This window comes from Enhydra lutris, unplaced genomic scaffold (genome assembly GCF_002288905.1).
Source record: "Enhydra lutris kenyoni isolate GAN:26980312 unplaced genomic scaffold, ASM228890v2 scaffoldscaffold85, whole genome shotgun sequence".
Lineage (NCBI taxonomy): Eukaryota > Metazoa > Chordata > Mammalia > Carnivora > Mustelidae > Enhydra > Enhydra lutris.
The window spans coordinates 7,387,501-7,408,619 of record NW_019154169.1 but is presented as its reverse complement, the minus strand read 5'-3'; the positions used below and the strand labels follow the sequence as shown (position 1 = coordinate 7,408,619).

General features: G+C 48.9%; 1 protein-coding gene across 1 annotated transcript in view; it reads right to left on the bottom strand.

Annotated features, from left to right (window-relative positions):
* Positions 1 to 21,119, bottom strand: part of LOC111161376 (ryanodine receptor 1) — a 108,644-nt gene that overhangs the window by 13,441 nt on the left and 74,084 nt on the right. Inside the window, 8 exon segments of the mRNA XM_022524996.1 lie at positions 32 to 267; positions 2,558 to 2,899; positions 14,039 to 14,226; positions 15,442 to 15,523; positions 17,605 to 17,709; positions 17,813 to 17,941; positions 18,036 to 18,124; positions 20,338 to 20,418. Of these exon segments, the coding sequence (XP_022380704.1) occupies positions 32 to 267; positions 2,558 to 2,899; positions 14,039 to 14,226; positions 15,442 to 15,523; positions 17,605 to 17,709; positions 17,813 to 17,941; positions 18,036 to 18,124; positions 20,338 to 20,418 (1,252 nt within the window).

Here is a 21,119-nt window from a genome sequence, read left to right as displayed (position 1 = left end):
CGAGAAGATGGAGCTCTTCGTGAGCTTCTGCGAGGACACCATCTTCGCGACGGGTCCCGCCGCGCCCTCCTCCGCGCCCTCCGCGTCCGCCTCGGCCGCGCCGTCGTCTTCGTCCGCCTCCGGCTCGCCCTCGGGCTCGGAGATCTGCGCGGCGATCTGCATCTCGAAGATGGTGTCCTCGCAGAAGCTCACGAAGAGCTCCATCTTCTCGGACTCGCCGCCCTCGTTCACCACGTCGAAGATGAACTGGCGCTTGGACTCCTTGACCTGCGCGCCGGGCGGGGATGCCACGGAGTGAGCGCGCGGGTCGCCACCGAGCCCCCCGGACCGAGGGTGTGACAGCGAGGAGCTCACTGAACCCTCACCAACGATCCCAGACGAGGGGCTCCCCAGACGAGGGGCTCGGCTCCCCGTTTCGCAGCTGGGGAAATGGAGGCTTAGCAAGTCACGTCCTCAGGGTGCCAGCCCAGAGGTGGTAGATGGAGGGCTGGAGCCCACCAGCGGGCTCCAGAATCCAGGCTATCCGCTCCTCTGAGAGATGGAGCGCAGGGGTGGAGGGCGAAGGTTCTGCAGCCCGCCAGCCTGCCTGGGTTCCAACCCTGATTCTGCCACTGGGGAGCTGGGTGACTTAGACGTAACTCTCTGGGCCTCAGTCCCCCGCCCCGCCCCCCGCCACGAACCTGGGGGATACTAATAGAACCTCAGTTATGGGGTTGGCGTGAGGATTCAATGAGTTCAGAGATGCCGAGGGATCCGGACAGCGCTCGCTATTAGAAGGCTGCAAAGTATGGAGGTCCACGCTGCATACATGGCCTCAAGCAGGAGAATATTGGAATGGGAGGGGGGAGCAGGCACAACTGGGTGTGTCCAGGAATTAAGAGAAAGAGTTTACATGTGGGGAGCATGTGAGAAGGGGAGGTGGGGGAAGACGGGTGGAGCTCCCAGAGCTTGTACAAGAGTGTGAAGGGTCTGTGCTGAACCTGGGCTTCCTGCAGGTGAAGGGATGTGGCAGACCTCCTGGGTGCAAGGATGCAACCACTTTTATGCCAGATGGGTGAGGGTGGGGCGTACACAATCGGGCCCCGACGGACACAGGTGAAATGTGCAAAATCTTGAGCTGTCCTGTGGAGTGAGGGGGCCGACGTGAAAGAGCCTCGTTAGAGGGCACCAGGGACTAAAGGAGGAACCGGGTGGTGGTATGGGAGGATGGGGGAGGGATGCCAGCATGTGGAGCTCAAGTGTCCACGGTAGACATGGACACACAGGGTGGCCACGCAAGGGCCTGGGGCCTAAACCAGAGGGGAGTGTTAGTGCAGGAGGGGGCTACAATTCATAGCATCAGTGCCCGTGAGGCAGGCATGAGTGTGCAAGGGATCCTGGGAGTCAGTGCACTAAGGCCCAGAATATGAGGACAGGGTTCAGTGTGGGACAACAACCCAGGTGTGCTTGTGCCAAGTATCACTGAGGAGACATGAGGGGCCCAGTTGCTGAGGGGGTGATGGGAATGCAAGCCTCATGGGCTACAAGTGTGAGATGGGAGGGGGTGTGCAAGAGCATGTGGGAGGAATGTGCAGGTGAGGAACAAAGGAGAAGTGTGAGTGTAAGGGGAGTGCAAGAGAACAGGGAATGCGGGCGACATGCAAGCTAAGTGTGAGGTGGGCTGGGGGCCTGCCAGGACCACATGAGTGTGACCTTCCAGCAAGTAGGTGTGTAAGGTGCATTCAGACATCTGTGGGTGGGCATATGAGAGGCTGAGATAGGCTACATTGGGCCAAAGATCAGCCTGGCCACCAAGGACAGTCAGGGGTTCATGGGGTAAGCGGGAGGGTGGTCCAAGTGTGCACGGGAGATCGAGGGCATGCCAGACAGGGCATGTGGGGGGTGAATAAGTGAGGGATGGACAACCATATAGAGTGCCGGGACCATATCCTCAGGGTGTGTAAGAGGTGTGCACCCACACGTGGACCCCAAGTAGACATCATGTGCTGGGACCTCAGAGAGCATTTGGGGGCACACGTGGTGACTGTTGAGGGGCAGACCAGCATAGCAAGGTACCCCAGAGCCCCCACGGTGAGTGTGTAAAAGAGAGGGCATGAGTAGGCCAGGGCCAAGAGAGGGCACACCAGGGCTGCTGGGAAGACAAGCAAGGAAGATGTATTAACGATCTACAACCACCATGTTCCAGTACGTGACGGCGTGGGTGTGACTAGAACTCTAAGGACACACTGGAGCTCCCAGAGTGAGCGTGCAAGGGGCAGGCACGGTGTTCAAGCAGCGAGTGGGGGCACAGCGACACTGCTGCACGTGCAATCCATCTCTGGGCTAAATCTGCAAGGGGTGGTCAGGGGAGACCCGGGAACATGCAAGGGCACTGCAGAGCCCACAATATGGGGGCGAAAGGGTGGGCACGGGCTTGCACGGGTGGAGCAAGAGCCCCCCCCGGGGCTGGCAGGGTGGCTGTATGAAGCGGGTGTCCGCCCCTGTGGGGGTCCGAGCGTGCGAGGAGCATGCGCGGGGATTGGGGGAGGCGAGCATGCAGGTGCACGGGCCGACCAACCTGGGGCATCTCCCACTGCATGCGGTTGGTCTCTGAGATCTCAAAGTAGATGCGCTCGATGCGGCGCGAGGCGCCCATAATCTCGATGCGGCCCAGGTAGGGCCGGAAGTACTCAAGGATGCTCTCCGCCAGCTCCAGGAAGGTGCGCAGGCGTGGGTCGTGGGGCACGTGCTCCGAAAGGTTGGTCAGCAGCACCGCCACGTTGAAGCCGATGTCGCGGGCAGGCTCCTGGAAGCGGTTGGCGAACTCCTCACAGTTGATCATCTCGTTCTCATCGGCTTCGGAGCAGGAAAGCAGGAACTGGATTTCTGGGCCAGTGAACTGCTTCTGGCTGTCCATAGCCTGGGGGCAGGCAGGGGTGCGTGGGAAAGGTCAGAGGGCTGGCCCGGTGAGCGTCAGTGTTCCTCTTAAATACAGTTATGGACTTTTCATAAAGACAGAAAATTCCAGAACCCTAAACAGCACCCAAGGCTGAAACCCCACAGGTTGGCACAGATGGGGCTGTACCAGCTATCAAAATACCGGCATGCTGCATGTCTATAAAGCTGGGCCACCCTCCTGGAAGATACATTCCTTTTTCAGAGATGGTAAGATGAGGATTGAAAAAACTCAGCAGTTGTGCTGAATGGCCAAGAAATGCTGCCCCAGGCTCTCCACGGGCCGTGCACTTCTGCTGTCTATCCTCCCTGCTGGATGGCGCATATGGCCTGTCCCACCCGGGGCAGGGACCCTGTGGTTGTAGGCAGGGTCTGTCCAGTTGGGATCAGGGACTGGAAGAGAATGGAGCCGTGGCATTGCTCTCCCTGACTTCCTCCCTGAGCTGGCCATGTCCCTCCCCACCCCCAAAAGTCAGTCCTACAGTCCTGCACACAGCTTCTTCTATCTCCAAGTTAGGTAGGTAATTACCCTTTCCTCCAGGACAGCCCCTCCACGACAGGACCCTGACACATATCACCTTCCACCCCAAACCTCTCCCCAGGCCCGTTTGGGCTGCCCCCACCCCTTTCCAGCAAGTACATCATTGACACTCGACGCAGTGGAGGGCTCTGAATTTCACTAGAAACAAACAGTCATATGCCCATCACCCCAAAACTAAATGCTCACGTGGACATATTTTTCAAATGCTATATATTTAAGAACTAAACATTACAGGTATGATTGGAGCCTTCTGTGCATGCTTGTCCCATCCCCTCCACCCCATGCCACCCCCACCTTCTCCCAAAGTAACCACTATCCTGGTGTTGATCTCTTCTTCGAACATGTCTCAATACTTCCACTACCTATATCCTGGCATTTTCTCACAAAAATACATAGTATCCCCTGTATTTTTTTTTAATTTAAAGAATTGCTATTATAGGGGCACGTGGGTGGCTCAGTGGGTTAAGCCTCTGCCTTCGACTCGGGTCATGGTCTCAGGGTCCTGGGATCAAGCCCCGCATCGGGCTCTCTGCTCAGCGGGGAACCTGCTCCCTCCCCCCGACCCTGCCTCTCTGCCTACTTGTGATCTCTCTCTCTCTGTCAAATAAATAAGGAAAATCTTTAGAAAAAAATTAAAAAAATAAAAAATAAAGAATTGCTATTATAATCATATAATTTGAAACTTGCTTTCTTCAACTATATTTTTAAAGATCTACCCATGTTGACAGATGGATCAAACAAATTCATTTTTCCTGTTATGTAGTATTTCTAATAAATGTAACACCATATATCCTCCTGATACTGGACATTCAGGTGGTTTCCGGTTTTTTTGCTTTACAGACAACACTTTCATTGAACAGTCTTGTGCTGATCTCCTGTGCACTTCTGGCAAGAAGTTCTCTAGAGCAGTTTGTCTGAGTCAAATGTTTTGACTGCACTCACAGCTAGAATGCATTTTGCAGTGCGAATCCAGGGAAAGGGGTTCATGACACAATTCTGACTTTCGCTATGCAACACTCTCTGCCATGTTCAGTTCAATTGTATTTTTAAAGATGCTGGTCATGACTTAACGAAATTAACTTCATGACCCAAAGATGAATTGCACCATGTAGTCTGAGAAATGCTGCTCTAGGATATGAATAGAAGTGAAATCTTCTGGCTCCAAAAAGTGCTTTGTAGCCAAGAACTTTGCAAAATGCTTTCTAAATGAGTAACCCGCTTTGCAGATCATGAAGGGTTCTAGAAACCACAGAATGTGGAAACATAATCATACAGGAACTCCTCACCATCTACCTTTGCTGCACCGACCTGCCTTCTCCACTTATGATGTGGTGTGTTACTTCCCCCTCTGAAAAGACCCCCTCCCTACAGAAAGGCCTGGAACACCATCCCCTCCATTCCTCTTGGACTCTGCTCTTGTGATTTGCAGCTCTCTCTTTGTCATCATCAATTTCCCACTCCCCTTCTTTTGAAATACCTCCTTCTCTGATTGCCCCTCCTCTGATTGCTTCTCTGAATACCTCCTTCTCCTTCCTACGCTGGACTCCTCTTTATTCCAGACTTCTAAAGGCTGGGGACACTACTCCTGGAATCTGCACCCCTTTCTTGAGAAACACACTCTCCATGGAGATATTCACTGAGGCCCAAGGCTCTGAACACTATCCCACACCAAGGATGGTCCAATTTACATCTCAGCCCCAACTTCGCCCCAGAATCCAGATAGTTAACAGCCGATGCCCTTACCTGACATCTTTTCATGGATCTCTACCCCAAACTGGAAATAGTCTAAACTGAACTTTTGGTTTCAAAACCTCTCCTCCCACTGTCTTACCAATCTCAGGAATAGCATGGCTCTCCACCCAGCTGCTTAAGCTAAAACCTTTGAGTCATCCTTGATTCCTCTTTTTTGTCTCACCACCCACACCCGATTCATCAGCAAATCTGTCAGCTCTGCTTTCACAGATCTAGAACCCACACACATCTGCCCCCTCGATGGTCCCACCCTGGTTTTGGTCCTGCATCGTCTCCCTCTGGACTCTCACGGCAACCTCTTCCCTGCTCCCCCTCAATCCCCAGCCAGGGACCCTATAAACATTTAAGGACACACCTCTCCCTGCTCAGAATCATCCCGTGCCTCCATCTCATTCAGGTTAAAAATTGGAGACTTGGGGGTGCCTGGGTGGCTCAGTGGGTTAAAGCCTCTGCCTTTGGCTTAGGTCATGATCTCAGGGTCCTGGGATCCAGCCTTGCATTGGGCTCTCTGTTCAGCAGGGAGCCTGCTTCCCTCTGTCTCTCTGCTTGCCTCTATGCCTACTTGTGATCTCTGTCAAATAAATAAATAAAATCTTTAAAAAAAAAATTGAGTGCAGGAGTCTTTCCTGCACCCAACCAGGCTCAGCATGTCTGCTGTGTCCCTCCCCTCTGGCACTTTACCACTCCCATTTTCCCCATCAACAGCCCTCTCCAGTCATGCTGGCCTCCCTTGGCACCCCTCTAGTTCCCGCCTTTCAGCCTTTAGACTTGCTGCCCCCCTCTGTCTGGGATGCCACAACCTCCCACACCTCCAAGTGGTATGTTTCAGCTCCAGCTTCAATGCTCTCTTCTGGAAAGGCATCCCCCGTCCACACAGTTGTCAGGACTTATTCCACTCATGCTCTCTCTCACACCATCCTGCTCATTTCCTTCAGACTACAGATTATAACCTGAAATTATTTTGTTTAGTTCTTTACTTTTGGGGGGGGGCAGAGAGAAAATCTTAAGCCAGGTCCATGCCCAGTGCTGTGGGGCTCAACCTGAGAGCCTGAGATCTCAACCTGAGAGCATGATCTCACCCTGAGATCATGACCTGAGCTGAAATCAAGAGTTGGAGGCTTAACCGACTAAGCCACCCAGGCACCCCATTTTTGCCCCTTCCCACTGGGCTGTCTGCTCTGAGGAGGGATCTCGGTCTGTTCCACTTGCTGCTACACACAGCAGATGCTCAGGACACATTTTATCAAGTGAATTAAGCATCTTTTTTTTTTAATTAAGCGTCTTGAAAGCAGAGAAGACTTTGCTCCTTCGTGACAATTTTTGAAAGTTAAAAAGTCCTTTTAAAAATCCTGAACTTGCCTTTTAAACCATAAAGAAACCAAAAAGCATGTTGTGAAACACATATCTGTAAGGCGCCTTGGGATCCTATAAAGCTTTGTGTTTAGGAAACCGCACGATGTTTGATAAATGGTCCCTAGAAATGAGAATATTAGCAAAAATGAGCATATTGTCATTTTGCCATCGCTCGTGCATGAACATTTCTGGGTATCGAACATCAATAGCTGCTGACCTCACCAAAGGAGAGAGAACAGGGAAGGATTTGCCTCCTGATGAATGCAGGTAGTGCCACAGAGGATATGCCAACAAAACAAAGCAACAAGCCAACCAAACGGAACCAGCATCTGATGGGCTTCTTTTTTTTTTTTTTAAGATTTTATTTATTTATTTGACAGAGAGATCACAAGCAGGCAGAGAGAGAGAAGGAAGCAGGCTCCCCGCTGAGCAGAGAGCCCGATGCGGGGCTTGATCCCAGGACTCTGAGATCATGACCTGGGCCGAAGGCAGCGGCTTAACCCACTGAGCCACCCAGGCGCCCCTCTGATGGGCTTCTTGACCGGAAGTCTCAGTTTACAGGAAACACAGGGGAAGGAGGAATGTGCTACATGACACTAGAAGGTTGGCTCAGCCAGATGGAAACTGTGGAAAGCTCTACAAACAGCACAGGCACTTTCCAATGAGAGCTGAGGGCCACTTGGGGCTGCTGAGTCCTTGAATCAGGGTGGGTGCTGATTGAGATTTACATACTGGATTTCAAAGACTTAGCATGAAAAAAGGATGTAAGATATGGAATGGTTTTTTTTTTTTTTAATATTGATTACATGTTGAAATAATATTTTGGATCTATAAGTTTAAATACAATATATTGTTGAAAATGACCTCATGCAATGTGTTTTGCTTTTTAAGCTTAAAGATTTTATTTATTGATTTGAGAGAGAGACAGTGAGAGAGAGCATGAGAGGGGAGAAGGTCAGAGGGAGAAGCAGACCCCCCATGGAACTGGGAGCCCCACGCAGGACTCGATCCTGCGACTCCTGGATCATGACCTGAGCTGAAGGCAGTTGCTTAACCAACTGAGCCACCTAGGCGCCCTGTGTGTTTTGCTTTTTAAAAGCAGGGGTACTAGAAACATTGCTCACATTGTATTTCTAATTTTTTTTTTTTTTTTTTTGACAGACAGAGATCACAAGTAGGCAGAGAGGCAGGCAGAGCGAGAGGAGGAAGCAGGCTCCCTGCGGAGCAGAGAGCCCAATGCGGGGCTCGATCCCAGGGCTCTGGGATCATGACCTGAGCCGAAGGCAGAGGCTTAACCCACTGAGCCACCCAGGCGCCCCTGTATTTCTAATTTTTTTTAAAAGATTTTACTTATTTATTTGACAGAGAGAGAGACAGTGAGAGAGGGAACACAAGCAGGGGTAGTGGGAGAGAGAGAAGTAGGCTTTCTGCCAAGCAGGAAGCCTGATGCAGGGCTTGATCCCAGGACCCCGGGACCATGACCTGAGCCAAAGGCAGACGCCTAACAGCTGAGCCACCCAGGCACCCTTGTATTACTAATTTTTTTTAAAGGAAACTCTACGCCCACCATGGAGCTCAAACTCCTGACCCTGAGATCAGGAGCTGCATGTTCTACCAACTGAGCCAGCCAGGAGCCCTGCTCACATTGTATTTCTATCAGAGAGTACTCCTCTCTAGCGCCAAACACCTGGGTCTCCAGCAGATCAACTACAAGGAAAAGGAAAAGTGCTGGAGGGGAAGCAGTAGATACAAGGAGGTTTAAGGAAATATCAACTGGTTGCAAAGGGTGGACCTTGTTTATTTTTTTATATCTTTAAGATTTTTATTTATTTTTTAAAGATTTACTTATTTATTTTTAAGATTTTATTTATTTATTTGACAGAGAGAGAGATCACAAGTAGGCATCGAGGCAGGCAGAGAGAAAGGGGGAAGCAGGCTCCCTGCTCAGCAGAGAGCCCGACGCGGGGCTCAATCCCAGGACCCTGGGATCGTGACCTGAGCTGAAGGCAGAGGCTTTAACCCACTGAGCCACCCAGGCGCCCCCAAAATTAATAAGATATTTTAAGTGACTTTCTACATGAGAATCAAAGTATTCCACATAGCCAAATATATATGTAATAACACCATAAGCAAAGTCAAAAGATAAATGATGAACTAGGAAATACAGGTGCAACTCCTATAACTACCAAAGTTATAATCAGCCTAATATATAAAGAGCTCTAGAACTCAAGGAGAAAAATAAGAAAGAAAGAATATAAGCCAAGGACATGGTCAGTTCACTGGACAGGCAATACAAAAGAAAGAACAGAAAAAGATGCGTCACTGCATTCACACCAGGAGGTGACTTAAACGTGGACTTAAACTGCACAGCAATATTGTTTTTCACCTATCAGATTGGCAAAAGTCCAAATATTTGACAATGCGGTCTGGTGGCGAGGCTGTGGGGAAACAGGCACTCTCACAGGTTGCTAATGAGAGGGAAAAACAGAGGGCAAAATTTGCCCAAATGACAAATGAATTTACTCTTTAACCCGGAAATCCTGCTTTTGGAAGTATATTCTTAGATATAACTGCACATAAAGAATGACATTATGTACAAGGGTATTTGTTGTAGCCGGCATTGCTAGTGGTCCAAAAGAAGCCTTCCTCAGCACACTTACTCCCACCCACTGGAAATTTGCAGTACAAATATACAGTATCTGTGCTATCAACTGTACCTCTGTACAGTACACAACTTGCACAACTGTCCACGAGTTGTAAAAGCAAAAGACTAGGAGAGAAGCAAGTGTCTGTCAGCAAAGAATCATCAAAGAAACCATATGGTCTCTCTCTGATCTCCAGAATATATTATTAAGTGATATGGACCAATGTATGTAGTTCACTGCCAATTATGCAAGAAAGGAGGAAAATAACAAAATCTGGAAGGAAAAAAAAAAACGATGCAAGGATACAAAGGAAACTAATGTTATTCACAGCAGCGGGGGAGGTTGGGGGAGGAGGGAAGTAGGCTGAGAAAACAGTGGGAGTGAGACTTCCCACTTCATATATTGTTACATTTTTGCTGTTCAAATCATGTGAATGCATTCTTTACTCTGGAAAAAAAAACCAAGGCAATTTTCAAGTTACAGATCATAACTCTGTGACACAGAGATACTGACCTACAAAATGTTGTGTAAATGACATCAAACCTTGTGTGTGAAGCTCTGGTCAGGAGGGATCTTTACCCGTTTCATTTTCTAAATTCATCCTTTTCTTAAAAAATATTTTATTTATTTATTTGACAGATCACAAGTAGGCAGAGAGGCAGGCAGAGAGAGGGGGGAAAGCAGGCTCCCTGCTGAGCAGAGAGCCCGATGTGGGGCTCGATCCCAGGACCCTGAGATCATGACCTGAGCCAAAGGCAGAGGCTTAACCCACTGAGCCACCCAGGCACCCCTTAAATTCATCTTATAACTCAACGTTCGTACCCATTTACCAACCTCTCCTTATTTCCTCCATGCCTGAGCCCTTCACATCACTTACTTTTCTATTCTGTTTCTACCAGTTCAGTTTCAGTTTTTGTTTTTTGTTTTTTGTTTCTTTCTTTCTTTCTTTCTTTCTTTCTTTTTTTTTAAAGATTTCACATGTAAGTGAGGCCATGAACTATTTGTCTTTCCATTTCTGGCATATTTCACTTAGCATAATGCCCTCCTGGTTCAGCCATGTTGTTGCAAATGACAAGACTTCCTTCTTTTTTTTAAAGGCAGAATAACAGTCCATTACATATCACATTCCTAGGTTAGTTCGATACCTCAGCTATTGTGAATAATAGCTGTAATGAACACGGCAGCACAGATATCTCCTTGAAACAATGGTTTGGTTTCCTTTGGATATATACCCAGTTGCGGCACTGCTGGGTCTGACAGCAGTTCTATTTTCAATTTCATTTCCTAGTTCTAATTTAATTTTTTAGGGAAAAAATGTGGTTTTTCCTTAGTGGCCACTCCATTTCACATTCCCACCAACGGTGCACAAGGGCTCCTTTTTCTTTCGCTTCGCCCACATTTGCTATCTCTTGCCTTTTTCATAATAGGCATCCTCACAGGTATGCGGTGGTATCTCATTGTGGGTGTGATTTGCATTTTCTCTGATGACGAGTGATGTGGAGGACCTTGTATTTACTTATTTTTTAAGGAGGCTCCACATCCAGTGCGGAGCACAACGTGGGGCTTGAACTCATGACCCTGAGATCAAGACCTGAGCAGAGATCAAGATTTGGACGCTTACCCGATGGAGCCATCCAGGTGCCCCCTTGAGGACCTACCTCGTCATGTGCCTATTCGCCGCTTATATGTCTTCTGAAAAATATCTATTCAGATCCTCTGCCCATTTAAAAATTAGGTTATTTGGTTTGTTTTTGTGTTTTTTTGTTGTTTTTGTTTTGTTTTGTTGTTTTTGCTATTGAGTTATGCAAGTTTCTTGCCATATTAGCCCCTTACCATATCTATGATTTGCAAATATTTTCTCTTATTCCATAAATGGCTTTTTCACTTTGTTGATGCTTTCTTTTTCTGAGAAGAATCACTTCAAAGTTATGAATAAGGTGTATTTTAGTTCCTACATGGTGATTTTTGGTTCCCTGGCTGAGATTCTCTCCTTAAAACTGCCAGGCTCAGAGAGTAGGGCTGGGACTTCTGGCCAGGGCCTGATGCTGAGAGAAAGCACACTCTTTATTGAACTAGAGTAATGGTTGAGTCTGGAGGCGGTGCACTCTGGAGCCAGACTGCCTGAGTTCTAATCCCAGCTTTGTTGCTTATTAGCTGTGTGACCCTGAGCATGGCACTTCACCTCCCTGTGCCTCAGTTTCCACTTCTGTCAATGAGAATAAAAAACAGAGGCACCTGGGTGGCTCAGTGACTTAAGCATCTGCCTTCAGTTCGGGTCATGATCCCAGGGTCTTGGGGTTGAGTCCTGCATCAGGCTCCCTGCTCTGTGGGCAGCCTGCTTCTCCCTCTGCCTGCTGCTCCCCCTGCTTATGCACGCATGTGCTTGCTCTCTCTCACAAATAAATAAATAAAATATTTTAAAAAGAGAGAGCAAATAAAAAATAGTCCTTACCACTTAGGGTTGTTGTAAGGACTATGTGACCTAATCCATTTACATACAGGGACCTGGCACAGAGAGAGACCATGGTAACTATCAGCTCTTCTGGAAGGTGGATGGCTCAGGGACAGCAAGGAGTGAAGCGAGGGGGAGAGACTGACAGGGAAGGCAGGGCTCTCACAAGTGCACAGCCCAGATGCGCAGGGAAGCAGGTATCGTGGAGGGGAGGAAATGGCCGACAGTGGCCAATGCCACAAAGATAACAGAGGAGAGATTCAGGGTGTAGAGGTCACTGGGGTGAAGACGTCACTGACCATCTTGGTCAGGGTAGTTTCAAGAGAGTGACAGGGACCGAAGCCAGCAAGCCCTGAGTCAGAAAGGGGGTGGGAGGCGAGAAAGGAGTGAGCGGAGGTCGACAGTCCTTGGAAGGCATGGCTGAGAAGTGGGAGAGACACAGGGAGGCTCTCAGGACACCTGGGAGGCTGGGGACACTGAGGATACTTTTTAACTGAGCAGACCCTGAATGTTTAACATTTTTTTTTAATGTTTATTAAAGGGGCTAGCCCTAGCTTAAAGTAAGAACGAGTACACTGATACATAAAAATAAATGGATGGACAAGTACAGCAAAATGGTACCTAATACAGGGAAAGGATATGGTGAGGTTAGGAAACTCCCATATGTTGGCACACCTCGATGGCTCAGACGGTTAAGTGTAGGACTCTTGATTTCCACTGAGGTCATGATCTCAGGGTCATGAGATCGAGCCCCATGTCGGGCTCTGCACTTGGTGTGAAGTTGGCTTGGGATTCTCTCTCTTCCTTGGCCCCTACCCCCTCCCTCTCTCTAAAAAAAAAAAAAGTTAAAAAAATTTTTAAAAATAATAAAAAAGAAAAAAAAAAGAAAACCACCATTTGTCAACTACCACAGTAATCCCCATTTCAGGCAGAATCACCAACAGATGCTAACCCTAGAGGGTGAGCGGGGTATTTATATTGTCGCAAAGCATGTCCTCATAGGATATGAAAGGGAATGATGGTACCCGTGCAGCGGAGACCCTGGTAAATGCCTCCTGAACCGAGCAAGCCAAGCTAAAGCCAACAGCGATAGGAAGAACCCCCAGACAGAATGCAGTGAGGACATATTACTTCTACCGCTTTCCTGCCTAAAGCTCCAACCTGAATTGACTCATGGGAAAAATCTCAGGCAAACCCACATTCTGGAACATTCTCTAAAAAACCAATCTCTGTTCTTCATAAATGTCAAGGTCATGAAAGACAAGGGCTGAAACATTCTCTAAAAAACCGCTCTCCATTCTTCAAAAATGTCAAGGTCATGAAGGACAAAGGATAGACTGAGGAAGGGTGCGGGATTGAAGGAGGCCAAAGAGACAGGATGTCTAAACGTGGTCCCTGACCGCTGGATTGCCTCCTCAGCAGGAAAAACAATTTCTTCACTGAGTGAGAACTGAATTAATGTCTGTAGCTAGCTGAGTCATACTGATGCTAATTTCTTGATTTGCATAATTGTTCTGGGGTTATGAGAGAGAATGAACTTGTTCTCAGGAGATACACACTGAAGTATGTAGAAGAAAAGCAGAATCATGAGAGAGCAAATGTGGTAAAAGTGAGCATTTGGGCGGTCGGGGTGAAAAGGTGATCAGAAATTCTATGCATTGTTCCTGCAGCTTCTCTGTAGGTCAGAAGTTATTTCCAAAGAAGCAGTTAGCAGAAGGGTGAGGGGAAAGATCTGGCAGGAAAAATAGTAGGGAGCATGTTTTGAGTGCCCCTGTGTTCCAGGAACGGCCCACATGCTGTCTGCCTCGCAGAGGTCTTGTGAGACAGTGAATGTCACTATCCTAGTCCCATGTCACAGAGGAGGAAACTGAGTCTCAGAGCGGCTGAGTGACGTACCTGGAGTTCCACAGGGATAGAGGGGAGAGCTGGGGTGGGAGGACTGACAGACAGATGAGGGGGCTCCTGGATAAAGCTGCTTCCTTCACTTCCCTCCTAAAGACCTCGTTATTATGACCTGTAATGGTCATTAGTGACCACCTCCCCATCAGACTATAAGCTCCATGAAGGCAGAGCTGTATCTGTCTCGGTTATTGCTGTGTCCGTGGTACCAGCAGAGGACCCAGTATGGAGAAGAAATCCAACAAACGTTTCTCAACGGAATGACCGTGATCGTTAATGATGATAATATTATGACTAGGAATAATGATTACAGAAATAAAGGTTCTCATCTGTGTTCATGCACTTTGCCTTCAAAACAACCCCAAAGACGGTGTTCTCCCCATTTTACACGTAAAGAAACTGAGGCTCACAGGGACGTCTCTTGCCACTTGGCACCCCGTTCACCTGCCTTCTAGCACCCACCTTCTGGAAGTCCTTCTTGGAGATGAGGCCACGGGGATCGGTAACATAGTCCTGGAAGGCCTCCGAGCCCACGATGTCCTTGAGTTTCAGGAACATGTCGAAGAACTTGAGGATCATCTCCACGTTGGATGAGGATTCCACAAGCATGTCCACCATCTGCCGGGCAATCATGCCGTTCACCACGTTCCCTGTGGGCAAGGAACCAGTCAGTGTGGCCTGGGGCAGCCTGCTTTCTGGACCCCCACTGCCTGGCCTCCTTCCCCAGCTTGGGAGCCACCAGGCTCCAGGCATGATGTTGGTGGAAGTGTCCCTGGCCAGCGCCCACACCTCCCCCTGGAGGGCACAGCTCATTTCCTGACCTGCATCAGTGTCGTGTGTGAACCTGGTCGGTCCCTCCCTGACAGCTGGGGGGAGTCACCAAGAGAGATACCAATTCCAGAAGCTACCAACAGGTCCCAGATGCCATGCCCAGTGCTGGGTTGGCACGCTCTCATCCTTCTAGAGGAGGGGTGTTACTATCCATTTGTATAGAGGAAAGAGGCTGGGACTCAAAGAAAATCACACACTCAGGATCCCAACATACCAGGATCCACACTCTAAGATCCCAACATGCCAGCCAGCAAGGGGGTGAGGAGGCTTTGAAGCCAGAGCTGCATGACCTCAGAGCTCACACACCAAAGCCTTCTACTAGTCCTCTGAGGCCAAGCAGGTCCAGAGAGGAGTGAGGTAGGGCCAAAGATAAGACAGTAGAGAGGAGTGGAGACTGTGGTAAAGTGGGATCCCACTGGCTCCAGCTTCTTCTTATACCTTTCACTTTTATTTATATAGATTTTATTTTTAAAAATATTTATTGCTTTATTGGGGAGGAGGGGGAGAGGGAGAGAGAGAATCTCCAGCAGACTCCCCACTAAGTGAGGACCCTGATACCAGGGTCTCATGACCCTGAGATCATGACTTGGGCCAAACTCAAGAGCCAGATGCTTCGCTGACTGAGCCACCCAGGCACCCCATATTGTTTTATTAATTAGCAATAAATTATGTTCGTTTTAAGTCACTAAGTTTTGAAGGCATTCATTAGGTAGCAAAAGCCAATTAAGACATTTGACAAAGAAACACATAAATAACTATGAGTTACGTAAACTTTGAAAAGCGTCAGGGCCACCCACCGTATTGAGATTTCTTTGGGGAGTCAATGATCTAAGGCACATACGGCCATGGCCTGATGTATGAGTGCTCAGTACGTGTTTGCTGAGCTCGTTACTGGGACTCCTTCACCAACCCACTTGACCTTGACACGATGTCAGATGAAGTTGAAGACTAGGGTCTCTGGGGTCTCAGAGGGCCATTCCCTGCTTGTCGGTCCCTTTGTTCCCTCCCCAGACCCCCACCTGCTGGGGGTTTACCTTCTAGTAGCGACAGCAACATCACCACCATGTCCTTCTGGAGATCTAGCAGCTCCTTCAGCAGCTCGATCTGGCTGGAGTCCTAGAGACCCCAGACCCCAGTTATGTGATGACTGGTCTCTGCAGAGATGCCTACCCCACTTCCAGTTGCTTCTGCCCCTCTTGACCCACCCTGCAGGGCCTAAGACCCCTTCTTACTCCCCTCTTACCTCCGAGGGGACCCGAGTCCAGACATGTTCCTCGGAAGCAGGGGAAGGGGTAGAGAGACAAGATTGTGGGGGTGGGGCTGGCACTTTGGGGGAAGCAGTCTTGACAGGTGACATGTGGGGCCAAGAGCTGGCGGCCAAGGGGGACTGGGAAGGCAGAAGCTTGGGGCTTATGGAAGGGTGCTTGATATGCTTGTTGAATGAATGTGCAATGGAAAAAGCGAGGTGCTGGGTTCAGGAGAAAGGCTGGAGGACTCAGCCACATGCCTTTTGGTGAACAATCTGGGGAGGAGGTGGGGGTACACTGCCTGCCCTGTCACAGTGCCTCATGTAAGTCCTACATAAGCTTCCTTCATGGTCAGAGTTCTGTCTCATGGTCCCTATTTGTACCAAGCTGAGCTACATAAAACTGGCAATATGCGAGCATTTTTGACCCACCGAGTGGTCATCTCATCTGGTTCTACCTAATACAGCAGAGGAGGGGGAAGGATACTGGATAAATGGCAGGTAAGGCTCCTCTATTCCAGGCTCCTTCTCAAGTTCCTGATTCTAACACAGTTCCAAAGCTCGGCCTTCTGACTCTAAGATCCCAACATACCAGAATCTCAAGATCCTAATGTGGATGGGAGACTGTGGTGTGTGTCTGCGTGTGATGTCTAATCCAGCACCCTGCTTCGCACGACAACTGCACTCAGATCAAGTGGGGCTAACCCCACTTTCCTGGTTTCAGGGGCGGGTATATGGCCAGATCTGGCCAATCAGAGCTCTCTTTCCCCTGGCCACGGTTATTGGCTCAGGGATGAGCATGTGACCCAATAATCCAATGAGAGAACTGCAAGTCTGAGCTTCCATAGAAAAGGGGTCCTCTGCGCTCTGGATCAGTTACAGGGGTGCATAGAACCCTGGGGCATCCTTTTTCCAGCCAGTGTGAGAGCCTGCTTGAGACTGAAGCCAGAGAGAAGACATACCTTTCTGCTGACATCACTCAAGGCCCTGGACCTCTGATGTGAACTGATGAATTCTTTTTCCCGCCTTAAGACACCACTTTGCATTGGATTTCCAGCCCATGCGACCTAGCCCTAGTCCTTAGTTAATGAATTAACACCCCAGGGTTTCGAACTCTACACTAAAACACCAATATTCTCTAGACTTTGAAGATCACACCAACAACACAACTTCGGCTGCACTGACACCGAGGAATTGCATCCCAAGTTCAACTCCTTTCAAAAAGTCCGATGGCACCAGACAGGATTTCTGCCAGACCCTGTGGCCCCTTTGAATAACTAGATCAAGCGTCCCCTCCCTCCAGACGCTTCCTGCTGGGAAATGAGAATACAGTGTAGAGAACAGTGCCATCTGCTGGGAAGCTGGGGCATTTATGACGTTCGGGATAGAGATGGTGCAGCCTTGAATGTTTACCAGAAACAGAGCCAACCGACAAGGTGTTCACGAGACACTGCAAAGGGGCGGGGGCTGGTAGGGTAAGGGGAGCACAGGATTCTAGAAATGGGAAAAGGGCTCGACAGGGACCTTACATCATGGGTGCCCGAGATAGGCGTCATCTGCCGCAGGCAGAATAAAGAAACAAAGCACTCCTTCAGTCCCAATCCCTGACCTAGAAAGCGGAGCCCTTTCTAACCCCCCCGGGGTATCAGAATCTGAGAGAAGCTCTTCGGAGAGAAAAGAACACCAACCAATCATAGAGGAACTCTAACTGGAGGGGGCGGGGCCCACACATCAGACCAATGGAAGTGTGGGTGGGAAACCAGCCTACTGGTGGTGGCAGGGGTGGGGGGGGGGGTCATGCAGAGAGCCCATCCAGGAGGATGATGGATTTGGCCACCCGGAGGGAAGACGTCTGGAACATGCCAGAAGGCTTGGGTGCGAAACTGACTAAGAAATGGGCCACTTGGGGGATGCCCGGCAACAGCTGGATGAAGAAGAGAGGGGCCCGAACCTGAGCGAGCTTCATCATCATGTGGGCAAACACGTGCAGGAATCCCACCACAGCATCCCAGAGGCGGCTATGTGCCAGGCTCTGCTGGTTCCCGGTGCAGGGGCCCTGGGGGGTGCAGAGGGCTGCTGTGAGCAGCCAGCAGGGGGCGGGGTCCAGCAGGAGTGAGGGGGGAGGGGCGTTTCGCCTGGCACCAGTGGGCAGGGCCTACCTGTATGTATTCGGTGAGGCTGTTGAACACCTGTTTAGCGACCGACATGGCCTTGGAAAAGTTCCTCTTGCCCTGGTCCTCAATGACATCCTTGCCAGAGTAGTACCAGTAGAAGTCGCTGATGGATTCCTGGGGGGCCAATGGGGTGTGAAGGGGTGCTGGCCAACTCGTGGACCCCGCAGTCCCTGAGCTAGGTCGCACCTGGATGGTCTCCCGGCCTCACCTGCAGCCTCAGGAGGTAGTCCACCGTGCAGATGATGATGTTAATAGTGGTCGTGTTCCCCGTTTGTGTCCGTAGGTAGTTCTGGAAATCTAGGAAGATAAAAAGTCATACATTCATTGGGAGTCTACTGTGTGCAGTGTTTGAGCGCCTGTTGTATGCCAAAGGCATATAATCATCATCGTTAGTTTATTTAGTCTTTATTGAGTACCTACTGTGTGTCAGAGGAAGGTGAAGGTCATTTATTCATTTAGGTAGTAACCATTTATCAAGGGCCTACTAGATGCCAGATATGGTAGAGAGTCATTTATTCATTTTATTCCCCCAAAATATGTTTCTTGAGCACCTACAGTGTATGAGGGGAAAATGGAGATTCAGTCTTAGATTTGTTTCCAAAAATTTTTATTGAATGCCTACTATGTGATGGGAGGAGATAGAAGTTTGGTTATTTATTCATTCATTTATCCAACAAGTATTTACTGAGCATAGCTATATGCTAATGTGAGATGGAAGATCGGCCACTTATTCTTTGGTACTACAAGTTTATTGAGCATTTACTATGCCTAAGTGGGTACATTTACAGCTTCCCTCTCCTGTAAAGAGCTCTGTCAACTTAGAACATGGCCACAGACATACATATTAGACAAACCTTTTGTCTATTTTGAATGGTACCAAATAGTCAAGACATGCAAAGCATATGAGATTTGAAAGCTATTTCAAATATTTATTTGTGTTTTTTAAAAGATTTTATTTATTTACTTGACAGAGATCACAAGTAGGCACAGAGGCAGGCAGAGAGAGAGAGAGAGAGAGGGAAGCAGGCTCCCCACTGAGCAGAGAGCCTGATGTAGGGCTTGATCCCAGGACCCTAAGATCATGACCTGAGCCGAAGAAGGCAAAGGCTTAACCCAACTGAGCCACCCAGGTGCCTCTCAAATATTTATTTGATTGGGCTGGCTAATGAACCCACAACTTCATGCAAAGGACTGGATTGCAAATTTGGTAGGAGAGAGGAATTCCACCTGTTAGAACATTCTTGTTTCCAAGAAATCAGAGATCCAGGGAATAAAATTCATTTAAAACCCCAAAGACTGGGTGCCTGGGTGGCTCAGTGGGTTAAGCCTCTGCCTTCAGCTCAGGTCATGGTCTCAGGGTCCTGGGATCGAGACGCGCATTGGGCTCTCTGCTCAGAGGGGAGCCTGCTTCCCCCCTGCCACCTCTGCCTGCCTCTCTGCCTACTTGTGACCTTTCTCCCTCTGTCAAATAAATAAATAAAATCTTTAAAAAAATAAAAATAAAACCCCAAAGACTGATTCCACCTTAATTACAGTTAAAGAGAGAAAATCCTTGTCCCATGGCACAACAGTATTACATAAACCTTGAAGAGAAAGAAGTTGCGGAGATAAGAGCTTTTGAGAATGCAAAGCCATGGACCATGCCTTACCCACCATTGAACAGAGGAAAATAAAGAGTAAAGAAATTTACAAAAGGTTCACTGTAATGAACACTAGCCAAATGGGATTCAGGTTCTGTGGAAGTTAGACTTGTGATTACTCCCATACTGTGATGAAGGTTAGTTTCTGGGCAGTCTGTGGTTTCATAATCCCCTGCTATGTGTTATAACCACAACCTTGACACTGTTTATGCTTGTTATAGGAAACAGCCTTGGGTAGAATGTTTGTCATATAGAATTCTGACTGTCCTTTTAATGTTGTGAGCGACATGGGCCACACAGGGTTATATGTTCTCATTAGTGATGTGTTTCCTTAGCTTGCTGTGTTATCCTTGATCTGCTGAAACTGTGTGCCAGGACGAAAGTTGGGGAAACTTGTTTGAGTTCGGAAAGAATCTGTAAGGCCTTCATCCTGGCAAACTATTTTATAAGCAAAATTAAGAAGTGATTCTAACAAACTCAACCCAAGCACAGAAATCTACCACATTTACATAACTTTGGCCAGCTGCTGCAAGACACCTGTAGGGGAACATGGCATGTGGCAAGGCACTCATCCGGTGCTCACAGTGATTTGGGGACAAACTGGTTTTGGGGAATCTGGACTGGCTAGAGCAGGTGCAAGTGAAGCGAAGTGGCCAGATTGCAGAAATTTGAGGGGGATTTAGGAAGGTGGGAGGACAGGGCTTGATAATGGCTGAAAATGAAGGATGGACAATCGGGTCAAGGATGGCTGGTGAGGCCACCATCCATAAGGGGTGAGGGGCCGGGAGATGAACTCAGGCAACCCTTGCAGACTGACCCCAAACCTTGGCCTCCCTTCCACTCACCCTTCCACCCACCCCTCCTCCTCACCATTGTTGTGCCCCTCACAGAGCAGTTGTAGGAATCGGAACAGGTCTTGGGTGAATTCGTCATCTGCCATGACCTTCTCTCCTGGGGTGGGGGGGAGAAGAAGGGGACAGGGCCCAGAAGGGGGTCAGACACGGCAGGACAGAGCATTCGCATGCACACGGCCCTTGCACACTCCACACGCATGCACAAAGCTACGTAGGGAGGAGCAGCTGCCACTTCAAAGAGGCTGTGAGGGTCACCGGCATCCATGACACCAGGGAGACCCGGCTTCAGAGTCATCAGCAGATGAAGACCGGAGGGGCCCTACGTCATGAAGCTGGGGCCTCAAGCTTCTTTCTAAACATCACTGTCCCTCTGACATCACCACTTGTATGACGTCAGGAATGTCTGCCCACCCAGCAGAGGTTCAGGCAGCTGGTATCTCCCTTGGCCCCATCCAGGGTCTGGAGGGGGTGGGGTTAATGGATTACGGGAATTGGAGTCACTTTCAAGCAAAGGCTCTTAGCAGGAGGGGATTGGATAGGGAGTGGGATCGAAAGCCAGCCAATTGGCTCAGATGCCTTGAAAGCAGCCAATCCAGGAGATGCAGGGGAGAGGTGTGTAAACATAGGCCAATCCGAACGGGCATCTGAAAGAAGCCAATCACCACGGGCTCTAGGGGAGGGAAAAGAGATAGAGATATATATATATATATATATATATATATATATATATATATATATATAGAGAGAGAGAGAGAGAGAGAGAGAGAGAGAGAGAGAGAGAGAGAGAGAGAGAGGCTA